The 12,368-nt window shown below is 61.2% G+C and overlaps 1 protein-coding gene across 1 annotated transcript in view; it reads right to left on the bottom strand.

Annotated features, from left to right (window-relative positions):
- Positions 1-10,755, bottom strand: part of LOC141978356 (alpha-2-macroglobulin-like protein 1) — a 46,016-nt gene extending 35,261 nt beyond the window's left edge. The window contains exons 1-10 of the mRNA XM_074940390.1: positions 10,685-10,755; positions 9,485-9,674; positions 8,876-9,038; positions 8,358-8,410; positions 7,288-7,308; positions 6,307-6,460; positions 3,335-3,419; positions 2,941-3,064; positions 1,720-1,834; positions 666-775 (exon numbers count right to left, since the gene is read on the bottom strand). Of these exons, the coding sequence (XP_074796491.1) occupies positions 666-775; positions 1,720-1,834; positions 2,941-3,064; positions 3,335-3,419; positions 6,307-6,460; positions 7,288-7,308; positions 8,358-8,410; positions 8,876-9,038; positions 9,485-9,674; positions 10,685-10,755 (1,086 nt within the window). The remainder of the gene's footprint in view (positions 1-665; positions 776-1,719; positions 1,835-2,940; positions 3,065-3,334; positions 3,420-6,306; positions 6,461-7,287; positions 7,309-8,357; positions 8,411-8,875; positions 9,039-9,484; positions 9,675-10,684) is intronic.
- Positions 10,756-12,368: the final 1,613 nt, after the last annotated feature.

Genomic DNA, 12,368 nt, shown 5'->3' with positions numbered 1-12,368 from the left:
TCCGAACCCTTTTCAATTTATCAATATCCTTGTTGAATTGTGGGCACCGGAACTGGACACAGTGTTCCAGCATCAGTTGCACCCCTGCCAAATACAGAGTATCCTACTCGAGAGTCCCCCGTTTATCCATTCCAGAATCGCATTAGCTCTTTTGGCCACAGCGTCGCACTGGGAGCTCATGGTCAGCTGATTATCCACCACGACCCCCACATCTTTTTCAGAGTCCCTGCTTCCCAGGCTAGACTCCCCCGCCCTGTAAGTATGGCCGAAATTCTTTGCTCCGAGGAGAGGGCGTCTAAGACTCAAATCCTCCCTAAAACCGGAGAGTTCAGCTAAACTAACTAAACCACTATCAAAAATTGTTATTTACAAAACGTAAAGAGAAAAACTTCAGCGGAGCAGGAGACCAGACACTGCTGCTGGCTCTGTCTCACAGCCAGAGGCCCTGAGAAGGAACTAAGGGTTGGCTGGTTGCTCAACCCCCATTGTGCCCTCGGTAAGAGGGGGCTTGAGGACATGGAGAGCACAGCTAAAGCATTCTGATCTCCAGTGCATGGGGAACATGTGCACCAGATGTGCAGCACATCTGGCAAACAGTCAGTGTAAATGGAGGTTACAGTTTGGTTCAGACATATTCCACTCTGTCACACTGGTAATCCTGTTACCTTGCCAGTGTAGGGGATTCCAGCCTTGTAGGTAGCGTCAGCGTCCTCAAAGGTCACCGTAGCGATTTCAGACACGATGTCGCAGCGCTTGGTTGCGTTGAGCTCCACCCCTAGCAGGAGAGGGAGGGACGATAGGAGGAAGGTGCCGGGAGCGACACCAGAGTTCAGGCTACATCCCAGATTTCTCTCCATAACAATACGTGCAGCCGTTTCTACCCCCTCTCGCTATGGGCTGGAGGGTGTGATCTTGGTGGAGAATTTGGGAAGTTTGGCTGGGGTCAGAGAAGGATTTTTCTGGGGAATCTCGAAACTAGAAAATTTAGATCCACCTTCCCATGGGGCTTAATCCCAAACCAGCCACTTGACATTTGCCAGCAGGCTCTCCTGCGCTGCAGCCCTTTCCCCAGCAGAGAGCTCTTAACTGAACGGCCCCAGAGCTGACCCGCACATAGGCCTCTCGGCACAGTGCCTGCCCCCAGAAAGGGCCGTTTTCAGAAGTGCCCAGTGACCCGTTGCCATTCTGGACCCGCTCTCCTCCAGCCACTTCGCCATCGCTGATGTCAGCACCCAAGGGTAACGCTGTAGCCACCCCACAGTTACAGTTTTCAGCCAAATGGGTGTCAACTGCTCTGGAAATCAGGATTCTTCTGGGTTAAATGTGGAGTTATCTGGGGTCATTACTAAGCGATTAGCACTTGCAGTTTTGAACGCTAAGCGCTAACGTCACTGAGGCCGTGACTCAGGACCCAGCGACACAGGCTGGGCCTTCACTCCGCTCTGCCAGCTCAGTCCAAAGCCAGAGGCCACTCGCGGGAGGCTGTTTAGTCTCTGCATGAATGTACCCAGGTCTGAACTCCTCATGGGGGATCGATCCAGAGATGGGCTGAACCAGAACCCCAGATCCAACCCCCAGACGCTACCTCTTGGGCCCATCTCTAAAGCAGCTGGGGTACAAACGACATTACCACATGTGCAAGTGAGACCCCTCTGCCCCTGGGGGTTTACTGCTGGGGGCTGCCTGGGGGCGTGCATGTGTGCTTGATTTCAGTCCCACCTGTCCCCTCCTCCATGAGAGAGGCCTTGGCCTGGAGGCTCCTCTTGTAGCCGTAGTGGGTCAGGTTGAAGGGAGCCGTCCCCACCTCTCTGGAAAAGCAGCCGTTGCTCTCAGTCTGGAGGGAGAGAATCACGGCCTGTTAGCAGCAGCTCTGCACCAGGCCCTGCAGGTGTCAGCTCAGCAGGTCTCTAATCGGGCTTGGCCTGGTTAGCGCTTGGACGGGAGACACTCAAAGAAAACCTGGGTGCTGAAGTCAGCAGCAGGGGGCGCTCACACCTTGGAGTCGGCCCTGACACCGGTATCCCAGCACGGCGCTAGGGGGCGCTGTGCAGCTGGAGCTGCTGTGGATGGATGAGACGTAAAACAGAGGCCCTGGCCACTCGTGACCATCCCCTGGTGCTTGTCCCCCATCATTGTGTTAACGCTGGATAATTCCAATCAGCCCCCCAACCCCCCAGGACTGAGAGCATTCGGGGAGATCTGTGTCTTTACAGTGCCCCCGCCTAACGAGAGCTGCTGATGAGGAAGGGAGGCCCCGTAACCTAGGGCACTGGCCTAGGTCTGGAGAGACCTGGGGGCAAGTCCCTGCTCTGCCACAGACTGCCTGCAAGTCCCTCTGAGTACGGCTCCAGCAGAAACACCCTGCGGCACCGAGTCTCAGAGCCCAGCTGCGGGGCTAAAACCAGCAGGTCGACGTTCGGGTCCAGGTTCTAGACCCGGGGAGGGGGGAGAGTCTCGGAGCCCAGGCTGCAGCCGAGCATCTACACTGTTACTTTAGCCCCACGGCGCAAGCCCCAGACAGCAGAGCTGGGCTCAGAGACACTGCCGCAGGGTTTTTCCTGCGCAGACGGACGCTGAGCATCTCCGTGCCTCAGTTCCCCATCTGTGCAATGAGGACAGGAGCCTGCCCCGCCTCCTGGGGCTAGGAGGGTCAGTGAGGCACTGAGATATTATGGTGAAGGGGACGGGGGCGGGGGGTGCATAAGTCCCTAAGCCCTGCTACACAGCGGCCAGTCCCCACCCCCCGACCTGCCAGATGGGGACCCTGACGGATCCAGGGCCTGATTCGCCTGCACTGACACCAGCTTTACACCAATGTCACCAACATCATCAAGGCAGATCACAGCGCCCCCTCTGGCCAGTGTAAGAAAAGCATGGACAGGAGTCTACTCCAGCAGCATGCCATGTACCTCCCCTCCCTCCATCCCGAGTCGCACTCACCTGGCCAGTGAGCTTCATGCACTCAGTTAGCCCCAGATAAAAATGGTACCACGGATATGATGGTTGTTTCTCCCAACACAGGCTGGCCTGGACCCTCCCCAGGACGGGCTTCCCGTAGCTGTATCTGTTTAACAGAGGGGAGGGAGAGGGTAACTGGGAGGGGAGGAGGCCAATGCCCCTGCCATGGGGGGCTCCCTGCTGGGGTGGGGCTGGTCATGTGGGTGGGAGGGAAAGCCCCAAGGTGCCCTGCCTGGCCATGAGCATGGGGCAGAGCGGGGCGCAGGCAGGGAAGGGGCAGGTCTGATCCTGGCCTGGGGGCGATGGGGACAGAGTCAGGCCCAGGGTGGTACCAGCCCCCCCTTTATCGGCCCGGCAGCGCTGCTTTCAGACTCACCGGCCACACACTCGCAGCAGGATCGTCTCATCCAGCACCGTCACCACGGGGGGCAGCTCGAGGATCACTTCGAACTTGGGCAGCACTGGGGGGCAGAGAGGGACGGGGTGAAACTGACCCGCAGCCCCGGCCTTGGAGCTTCTCCCCGGGTCTTGCAGCCCCCAACCAACCTGCCGGCAAGGCTGGGAAGGGGAAGGGCCTGGAAATGGAGCAGGGCTGGGAAGAGGCTTCAGCAGGAGCCTCAGCTGGCAGGACTCTTTTCAACTCCCCTTGACAATAAAGCTGAAAAACAGCCTCTGTCGCCCCGGCCTGATTCCCAGTGGGCAGGGGCAGCGCCAGGAATGACATGGGCTTGGCAGCTGGCGTTTGAGCCAGAGACCACGGGGGGCTGAGAGCGAGGACGCGCCAGGGTCCGTGAGGGGCTGAGAGCGAGGACACGCCAGGGTCCGTGAGGGGCTGAGAGCGAGGACACGCCAGGGTCCGTGTGGGGCTGAGAGCGAGGACGCGCCAGGGTCCGTGAAGGGATGGGAGCGAGGACGCGCCAAGGTCCGTGTGGGGCTGAGAGCGAGGACGCACCAGGGTCCGTGTGGGGCTGAGAGCGAGGACGCGCCAGGGTCCAAGTGGGGCTGAGAGCGAGGACGCGCCAGGGTCCGTGAGGGGCTGAGAGCAGGGACGCGCCAGGGTCCGTGAGGGGCTGAGAGCAAGGACACGCCAGGGTCCGTGTGGGGCTGAGAGCGAGGACGCGCCAGGGTCCATGTGGGGCTGAGAGCGAGGACGCGCTAGGGTCCATGTGGGGCTGAGAGCGAGGATGCTCCAGGGTCCGTGAGGGGCTGAGAGCAGGGACGCGCCAGGGTCCGTGAGGGGATGAGAGCGAGGACGCTCCAGGGTCCGTGAGGGGCTGAGAGCGAGGACGCTCCAGGGTCCGTGAGGGGCTGAGAGCGAGGACGCTCCAGGGTCCGTGAGGGGCTGAGAGCAGGGACGCTCCAGGGTCCGTGTGGGGCTGAGAGCAGGGACGCTCCAGGGTCCGTGTGGGGCTGAGAGCGAGGACGCGCCAGGGTCCGTGAGGGGATGAGAGCGAGGACATGCCAGGGTCCATGTGGGGCTGAGAGCGAGGACACGCCAGGGTCCGTGTGGGGCTGAGAGCAAGGACGCGCCAGGGTCCGTGTGGGGCTGAGAGCGAGGACGCGCCAGGGTCCGTGAGGGGCTGAGAGCGAGGACGCTCCAGGGTCCGTGAGGGGCTGAGAGCAGGGACGCTCCAGGGTCCGTGTGGGGCTGAGAGCAGGGACGCTCCAGGGTCCGTGTGGGGCTGAGAGCGAGGACGCGCCAGGGTCCGTGTGGGGCTGAGAGCGAGGACGCTCCAGGGTCCGTGTGGGGCTGAGAGCGAGGACGCGCCAGGGTCCGTGAGGGGATGAGAGCGAGGACATGCCAGGGTCCATGTGGGGCTGAGAGCGAGGACACGCCAGGGTCCGTGTGGGGCTGAGAGCAAGGACGCGCCAGGGTCCGTGTGGGGCTGAGAGCGAGGACGCGCCAGGGTCCGTGAGGGGCTGAGAGCGAGGACGCGCCAGGGTCCATGTGGGGCTGAGAGCAGGGACGCGCCAGGGTCCGTGTGGGGCTGAGAGCGAGGACGCCCCAGGGTCCATGTGGGGCTGAGACCATGGGGGCCCAGTGGACATGTTCATTTCTTCTGGCTGATGAGGTCCTGGCTGTTCCCCTCCAGGACCCAGGAGGGGAGCGTGTATCGGGGCTGGGTGAATGTGCAGCGCTGGCATGGGCCAGTGAAGGAGGGAGTGTGTTTGGGGGGGTGCCGCATTTTTCCCTCCTCCTCAGGGGTTGGGGGATTGGTCAGTAGGGGAAGGAGGGAAGTATTGTGGAGGATCAGGGGCAGAGTATCTAAGGTGAGGGTGGGAGTAGGAGGCAGTTGGGGGGCTCAGGAAGGGTGTGTGGGAGAGTGGGGGTGGGAGGTAGTTGGGGGGGTCAGGGGCAGGTGTCTGGGGCGAGGGTGGGGGTAGGTGGCAGCTATTTCAAGGGAGACATCAGAGCTCTTCTCTCCCCCTCCCCCACAGGAGCCAGAGGAGATTTTGGGGGGGGCGGGGATGGAGAGGGGGCCGCTGACATTTCCCTCCCTCTCCCAGCAACACCCACTCTGCGTAGGGTGTGTATGTGTGAAGAGCCCCTTATGGCGTTGCGGGGCACAGGGCACATGTGGGTGGGTGCTCGGCTGGGGCAGGGCAGAGGTGGGGCTGGGGGGCACAGGGTTGATGTGGGTGGGTGCTGGGCTGGGGCAGGGCAGAGGTGGGGCTGGGGGGCACAGGGCAAATGTGGGTGGGTTGCTCGGCTGGGGCAGGGCAGAGGTGGGGCTGGGGGCACAGGGCAGATGTGGGTGGGTGCTGAGGTGGGGCTGGGGGGATAGAGTTAGATGCTAGGGGGTTGGTGAGAAGCTGGAAGCTCCATCCCATCCGGCAGCCAGGAAGCTCCAGCAGCAGGAGCCAGAATCAGATCCCTCGATAACTTTGGTGACACGGTAACTGCCCCCATCCACCTCCCACAGACACTGCGGGGAGGTGGGAGCTGCAGAAATCCAAAGTCAGACCAAAAACAGGAAACAGTCATGGTTCTGACTGATGATGTTGGCATGTCTGGGGCTGGCCATACTGAAATTCCCATCTCTGTATCTCCCCAGCGGCGCTGACCTGAGGCCTCCCCAGAGGCCCTAGAGCAGAGTGGGGTGGGGCAGGGCCTGGGCAGGGCAGGGAGGCTAAATTCCCCCTGCTCAGTGTCCTGTTGCGGGAGGATTGGGCAAGGCGTGGCTGAGGCCCAGGAGAGCTTGGAGCTGCCTGGGCCAGTCCCAGGGCTCTGAGCTCCCAGGGACCCTCTGACCCGGATACCTCGCCCCAGGAAGACTCATGAATCCCCCTCCAAACCCACATGCCAGACCCGCGGCCTTGGTCGCTGCCCTGGGCTCCGCTGCTCACCGTATTCCTCCACGCTGAACGAGTGCCTCGTCCCCTGTGCCTCGATGGCGTACGTCCCCAGGGCCGGCTCTGTAGACAGCGGGAGGGACAGATCCACGATGCCCTGCTGCGGAGTCACATCTCGCCACTGGGCGATGCGGTTCCCGCTGGGATCCTGGCACACGGACACGTCCTGCTCAGCAGCTGCCCCCACACACGGCTTGTCCCCGGCAGCCCACGAGTGCCTCGTGCTGCCGACGGGGCTGGATCGACGGACGGGGGCTCAAATCCTTCTCCTTAGCCTGGAGCAGGCACCTCCAGGCAGCCGCTGGGCAAGGGGGCCCTGCCAGAGCCCCTCAGCCCTGACCCAAGGGCACCACCTGTGGGTCTCAAGGAACGCCCCATCTCCAGCCTGGATGAAGCCCAGGGAACACGCCATAGGGACCATTTCCATCTCAGTGCTAGGCCTCTGTGGGTATGTTCCCTGTCCCCCGCCCCCCACACAGCCCCCGCAAACCTCCACCCCTCCCCGCTGCCCCTGCAGCTCCCAGAGACCCTCCCTCCTCCCCTGCCCTTCCCCCATTCAGGCTCCCACGGGAGCTCCCCGCTGAGTTCCCCACTGGCCTGATCAAGTCACCACCTGACCCGGAGTTCGGGGGCTGGGAACATTCGGGGTGAGCGACTCAGGCAGGGTTCCCAGCCAGGCCCAAACCCACCTGCCTCCTAGACAGGCAGCCCCAGAGGCTGCAATGGGGGGGTGGGGAGGACGTAACCCAATGGCACAAATGCCCCCTCCCTGCCCCCCATGTGGCCCAGCCCAGAAACACCCTGTGCTCTGGGACGCTTTGCACCCCCACAGCGGGGCAGAGGGGTCTAGGGCTGGATTGCTGGACACTGTGGTCACAGCCCAGACTCCTCTGGGATCCCCACGACTGAACACACCCAGGTGCCCTCAGATGAGCCAGACAGGAAGAGGAGGAGGCTGGAGAGGCACATACTGACCTGCAGAGTCACCAGGGGCAGCTGCAAAGCAAACAGACAGGAGATGGCTGGTTAGAGGGACAGGAAACACCCCCCACTGCCCAGGGCTCTGCCTGTGACCTCCCCAGGGCCGGGGTGTCTCTGGAGACATGGGGGATCATGCAGACAGCAGCGGGGGTGACCGAGAGAGCAGGGACCGGAAGGGGAGCCCACAGCCCTGCCCACACTGGGACCATGAGGCTGGCACCTCGCACCTCCCATGGGCCCCTCCCCTCCCTGCAGTGGCGGATGCAGGGCAATGGGTGGCTGGTCTGTGCGTGGAGGAGGAGGGCGAGAGGCTGGGGTCTCTGCCAAGGGACAGTCGAAGGGCCGGGGGTCTGTGTTGCAGCCAGTGGCCGGGCGAGATGGCTGGAAGGGGAGCTGTCAATCTGTGTTTCCACACTGGGCCCGATTCTGCCACCTCACTCAGAGCGCCCAGCGCGGTTAGGCTGAAAGGTGCTAATGGCTGTCATGCCGGGGGTGGGGGGCTGGCATCCACAGCCAATCACAGACCTCACTAAAGCCAGGGGGTGCCCAGTGCCCTCATTCAGGCTCCATGCCATGTGCAATCACCCCTCTCTGCGTAGTAAAGAGACTGCAAACAACGGAGGCGACTGCCCAAGGCACTAGGCCCCAGGGGGTGGGTCCACACTACTGTTTTCAGCCGGCCAGCACAAGCCCTGCGATTGCAAGTCTGTTAACCTGCCCTGGGAGACTCGCCCCCAGCAGCAGTGAAGACCGGCTGAGGCCTTCCCAGGATACCGGAGATCCCGGTGTTTCCGGGAATGGCGAGGGCCCTCCCCGCTGGCGTGACCTCCCACACTCGGTGTGTGTGAGTTCACCCCAGCAGGGGCGGAGCAGTGCGCTCTTCCAAAGGGCGCCCGCCATCCAATACCAGACACAAGCATGTACTGGACGGGGGCAAACCACCCAGGAAGAGGACTGTCTGATTTCAAATTGGATGAATGGCCTGCCTGGTGTAAACATACCTAACATGTTCAGTGCACCAGGGCCCTGTTACCTGCCCCCCGGCCCCTGCCCCCCGCTCTCACCTTCCTGGGACTGGGAATGAAGTCTTTGTCCAAACTGACGATTCGAAACTTCACTGGAAAGGAGCAGAGGCAGAGATGGGATCAGCCCCGGCTTGGTTTGTCTGAGTGAATTCCCAGCTGGGGAAGGTGCCAGCCGGACGCCCGGGCACTGACGGCCTCTGTGAACCCGCAGAATGGGCACAGCCCGGGCAGTGCAGCGCCAGCTTCCCCACGCTGCCCTCTGCCAATGACCACGGCCCTGCCCTGCGTGGCTGGAGGCTGCCGGGGGGGACGATCGGTGCCCCCTGCCGCGTCTGTGCCATCACCAAGGACGGGCTGAGACCCCCACTTGGTTCCATACAGACCCCCAAACAGGCCTCAGGCTTTGGGCCTCTCGCCCCCGGGACCAGGTGCAGACAGGCCTAGAAGTGAGAGACCCGTGTCCCTCGCAAGGCCCCCACCCGACCCCAGGGCCCAGGCGTCCGTCCCAAGGGGCTGGGGCCCCAGGACTCTCCCTCCAGCAGCTCCTGCCCTCTCACCTGTCTGCCCCGGCTTGTAGACGGCCTTGTCCGTCTGCACCAAGGTCCCGGGCTCCAGGGCCTGCAGCAGTACTTTCTTCCGCTCAGAGAAGTGCAGGGCGTCTCCCCGGATCGAGACGTGCAGCTCCGCCACTTCCTGCTGCCCCCCGGACGGGGCTGGCACCTGCACACGGGGAACCCCAGCAAGGCCACAGCGGCTGGTAACGGGCCGGTCGTGGTGCAGACCCGCTATCGCGTGGGCAGGGGGGCAGTGGTGTTTGTGAGTCCCTGTTCCAGCCCCTCAAAACACAGGAACCCCCTCCCCAGCCTGGGGCCCTGAATGGGAGGGAGCATGAACCTGGGGCGCTCGATGGAGTTGGAAGCCAGGGCGCTCTCTGTACCCCCCACCCCATCCCCGCTCCCTCCTGCCTGTCGCTGCTGAGGGATGGTCTCGAGTTCTGCGGCTACAGCTGCCCAGTGAGTGACCAGCTCCGTGCCCAGGGCCAGTCCCCTGAGCCCTGCTGTGCCCGGGCCCTGAGGCTGGGCGGGGGCTGCAGACCCGGGGCTGACGGGCTCCGTGCCCATGGCCAGTGCCCGGGGCCGTGCCCATGGCTGCGGGCGGGGGCTCACCTGGAAGTGCACGTTCTCGTGCAGACGGGGCTCCTGGACCTCTCTCTCCAGCAGGGGGATAGCGCTGGGTCCATCCCCCCTCTCCAGCCGGACGCTCACCCGGATGGTCTCGTTGAGGTCGCTGAGATGAACTGACACCGTCCCCGTGTGCGGGTGGTAGAGCACGGCTGGGCTCACCACCACATAGTGCCTGGGGAGGGGAAAGCACCATGGGCAGTGCGGGAGGGGACAGCCCAGAGCCTCCCCCAGGGCCGGGGGTGACTCCCGATTCCTGAGTGTCCCTCCTGCTGGGGACAGGGCTGGGTCGAGGGGGCTGGAGGCTGGTTCTTTTCTCTAACCACAGGGCAGGGGCAGGGCAAGGCCCCCCGCTGCATCCACCGCCCCAGCCTGCCTCCCGCGGAGCTGGAGGGGCCTCAGGGGCACAGAGAGGGGCTCAGTCCCCGTCCATCCCCGTCCTCTCGGCTGCTCGGTCTCCTCAGAAGGGGGCAGCTAGTGGCCCTGAGAGTGAGCAGAGACCCCTGTGCACGGCGTGGGCGGTGGGGGGGGGCTGATTAGTCTGGGGCTGGACTGAGCACCTGAGCCCTTTGCAGCCAGTAACTGGCTTAGATACAACCCCACCCCCAGACCACTCTGCACCCCGGGGCCTCCACCCGCTCTCACAGGGACCCTTCAGCGTTTGCACCTTCGGGGCACTCCCAGGTTCTGGCTGAGACGTTCGTTTAACACACTGCGTTCGTTGGTAATTCGTTTTCTATTTCACTGGGGCCTAGAGACCCATCCCAGCCTGGCCCCCCTGCACTGGGGCTGGACAGACCCGCAGGCAGAGACAGGCCGTGGCCCGAGGAGGTGACAGGCTGACAGAGCAGGCAGCCACAGAGGATTATCACCCCATGGCACAGAGCCTAGCTGAGGCTCAGAGGGTCGGGGTCTGGCTGGGGACGCACAGGGCGTCTGTAGCAGAGCCGGGCACTGAACCCAGCTCTCCCGCGCCCCAAGACTCTGTCTTAACCAGAGCCAACCTCCCCCGGCGCTGGGAGGCGCAGGACCAGGGGGCCCAGGAGGGACCCAGCATCGGAGTCTGAATTCCCAGGGAAGAACGGAACTGTCCCGTCAGTTTCGGATCGAGCAGCCCCTCATCAGTGCCCTTGGCTGCTTCCAATCTCCCCCGCACCACCCACCACGCGGACAGACAGGGCTTACGGCTCTGCAGGCGTCCCAGCTGTGAGGTGCAGAAGGAGCAGCAGGCAGGCCGGGGTTACTGGGGCCCCCATTCCTGGGGTGCAGGCAGACGGGCAGGCGCAAGGGGACACACACGTCACCCGCCTCTGGGTCCTTCTTCCTCCCTCTCTCCCCGGCTCTGTGCTGGAAACCAGCCTGCTCTGCTCTGATATAGACTCTGGAGACAGAATTTCACTTTGATCCAAGGTAAACAAGGGTCGTGTCAGGTCTCGGGCTGGGGCTGGGGGACGCAGCCAGGACAATATTTACTCACCACCCCCAGCTGCTGGATTTGAGGCTCTGACAGGTTGTTGCAACTTGAGTCAGAGGATGCTGCCTGGCAAAGTTTCAGGTGGGCCAGGAGGCCCCTTGCATTGGTTACAGGGCAGGGGATAGGACCCCTCTGGGGGTTGATGGTGGTGCAGTAGCCAGGATGCTGGGAAAGCCCTGGCAGGAGCAGGTGGGAGGAGCGACCCCACTACTGCAAAGCAAATGAGAGGAACATTGGGGTTGCTGAGCATGTCTCGTGAAAACCCCATTCACGATCGCTTCTAATGTTCCCAAACTGGGACTGCCGGGGATGAACTTTCCATGCTCAGTCTCTGCCTTGGGTTGAATGTTTTTGTAAGCTTTCAGCAAAAACGAGTTGAGGCATTTCTGAGAACACAGTTAGCATTAACACAGGTAGCTTTTTCCAGGGCGATCCATTTTCCTGACCATTTCTTTGAGGAGTTCTAGCGCCTCCATGCTTTGGAGCCTGAGACTGAAATTTGGCAGGGGGATTGTGCTAGGGGAAGAGAAGTTTTTTTCTGTTGCCATGAAAATCCACGTCGATGTGGCTAGATTATAAAGTACAGACCATTGCCATTTGCACCTGGTCAATAGAGTGTCTCAGACTTGTTTCCGAGTCACTGACAACTTGGAAGAAAATGATCTTGAATGGTTATGGATCACTGTCCTAACCGGTACAGCACAAGATGGGGGGTCAGCTGGTGTCTGGGGCAGCTCACCAAATCACAGTAAGGAACAGGATGAGCAGCTCCTTATGCAGCTATTTATAGAGTGTAGGAAAAAAAGCTTTGTGATTCTGGGGGACTTCAATGTGAGTGACATGCTGGAGGTCTGATGCTCTTAGTACTAAAACATCCCTGGAATTTCTCATCGATAACATTTTCCTCACCCAAAAGTGTTGCATCCACCACGGGAGTGTTCTTTATGAGCCCTCACCTTGAGAGATAAGAAGAACTGATCACAGAACTAAAAATGAACCGTAGCCTAGGTACAGGTGATCATTACTCAATCACATTAATAATGTGTCAAGAGAATAACATCCAGACCGGTAATATTTCTACTTGGTGCTTTGAAAGGGCCTGTTTCACAAAACTGAAAACAATTATGAGCCGAGCCAGCTGGGAGGAAGAATTGAATCAGAAAAATATGAATGATAATTGGAAATTGTTTAAGAACACTTTACTAGATGCCCCAAAAGCCACAATCAAGGAAAGCAGCAATACTGGTTAAAAAACTGACCTGACTTAGAGACCACATAAAGGCAACCATAACGTATAAAAAATGATGTATAACAAATGGAAGAAAGGAGATGTTGACAGTAATGAATATAAATCAGAAGCTAGGAATTGTAGAAAATTGATAAGGGAAGCAAAGG

Source organism: Natator depressus, chromosome 27 (genome assembly GCF_965152275.1).
Source record: "Natator depressus isolate rNatDep1 chromosome 27, rNatDep2.hap1, whole genome shotgun sequence".
Taxonomy (NCBI): domain Eukaryota; kingdom Metazoa; phylum Chordata; order Testudines; family Cheloniidae; genus Natator; species Natator depressus.
The sequence above is the reverse complement of the archived record's forward strand: the minus strand, read 5'-3'. Positions and strand labels throughout refer to the sequence as shown.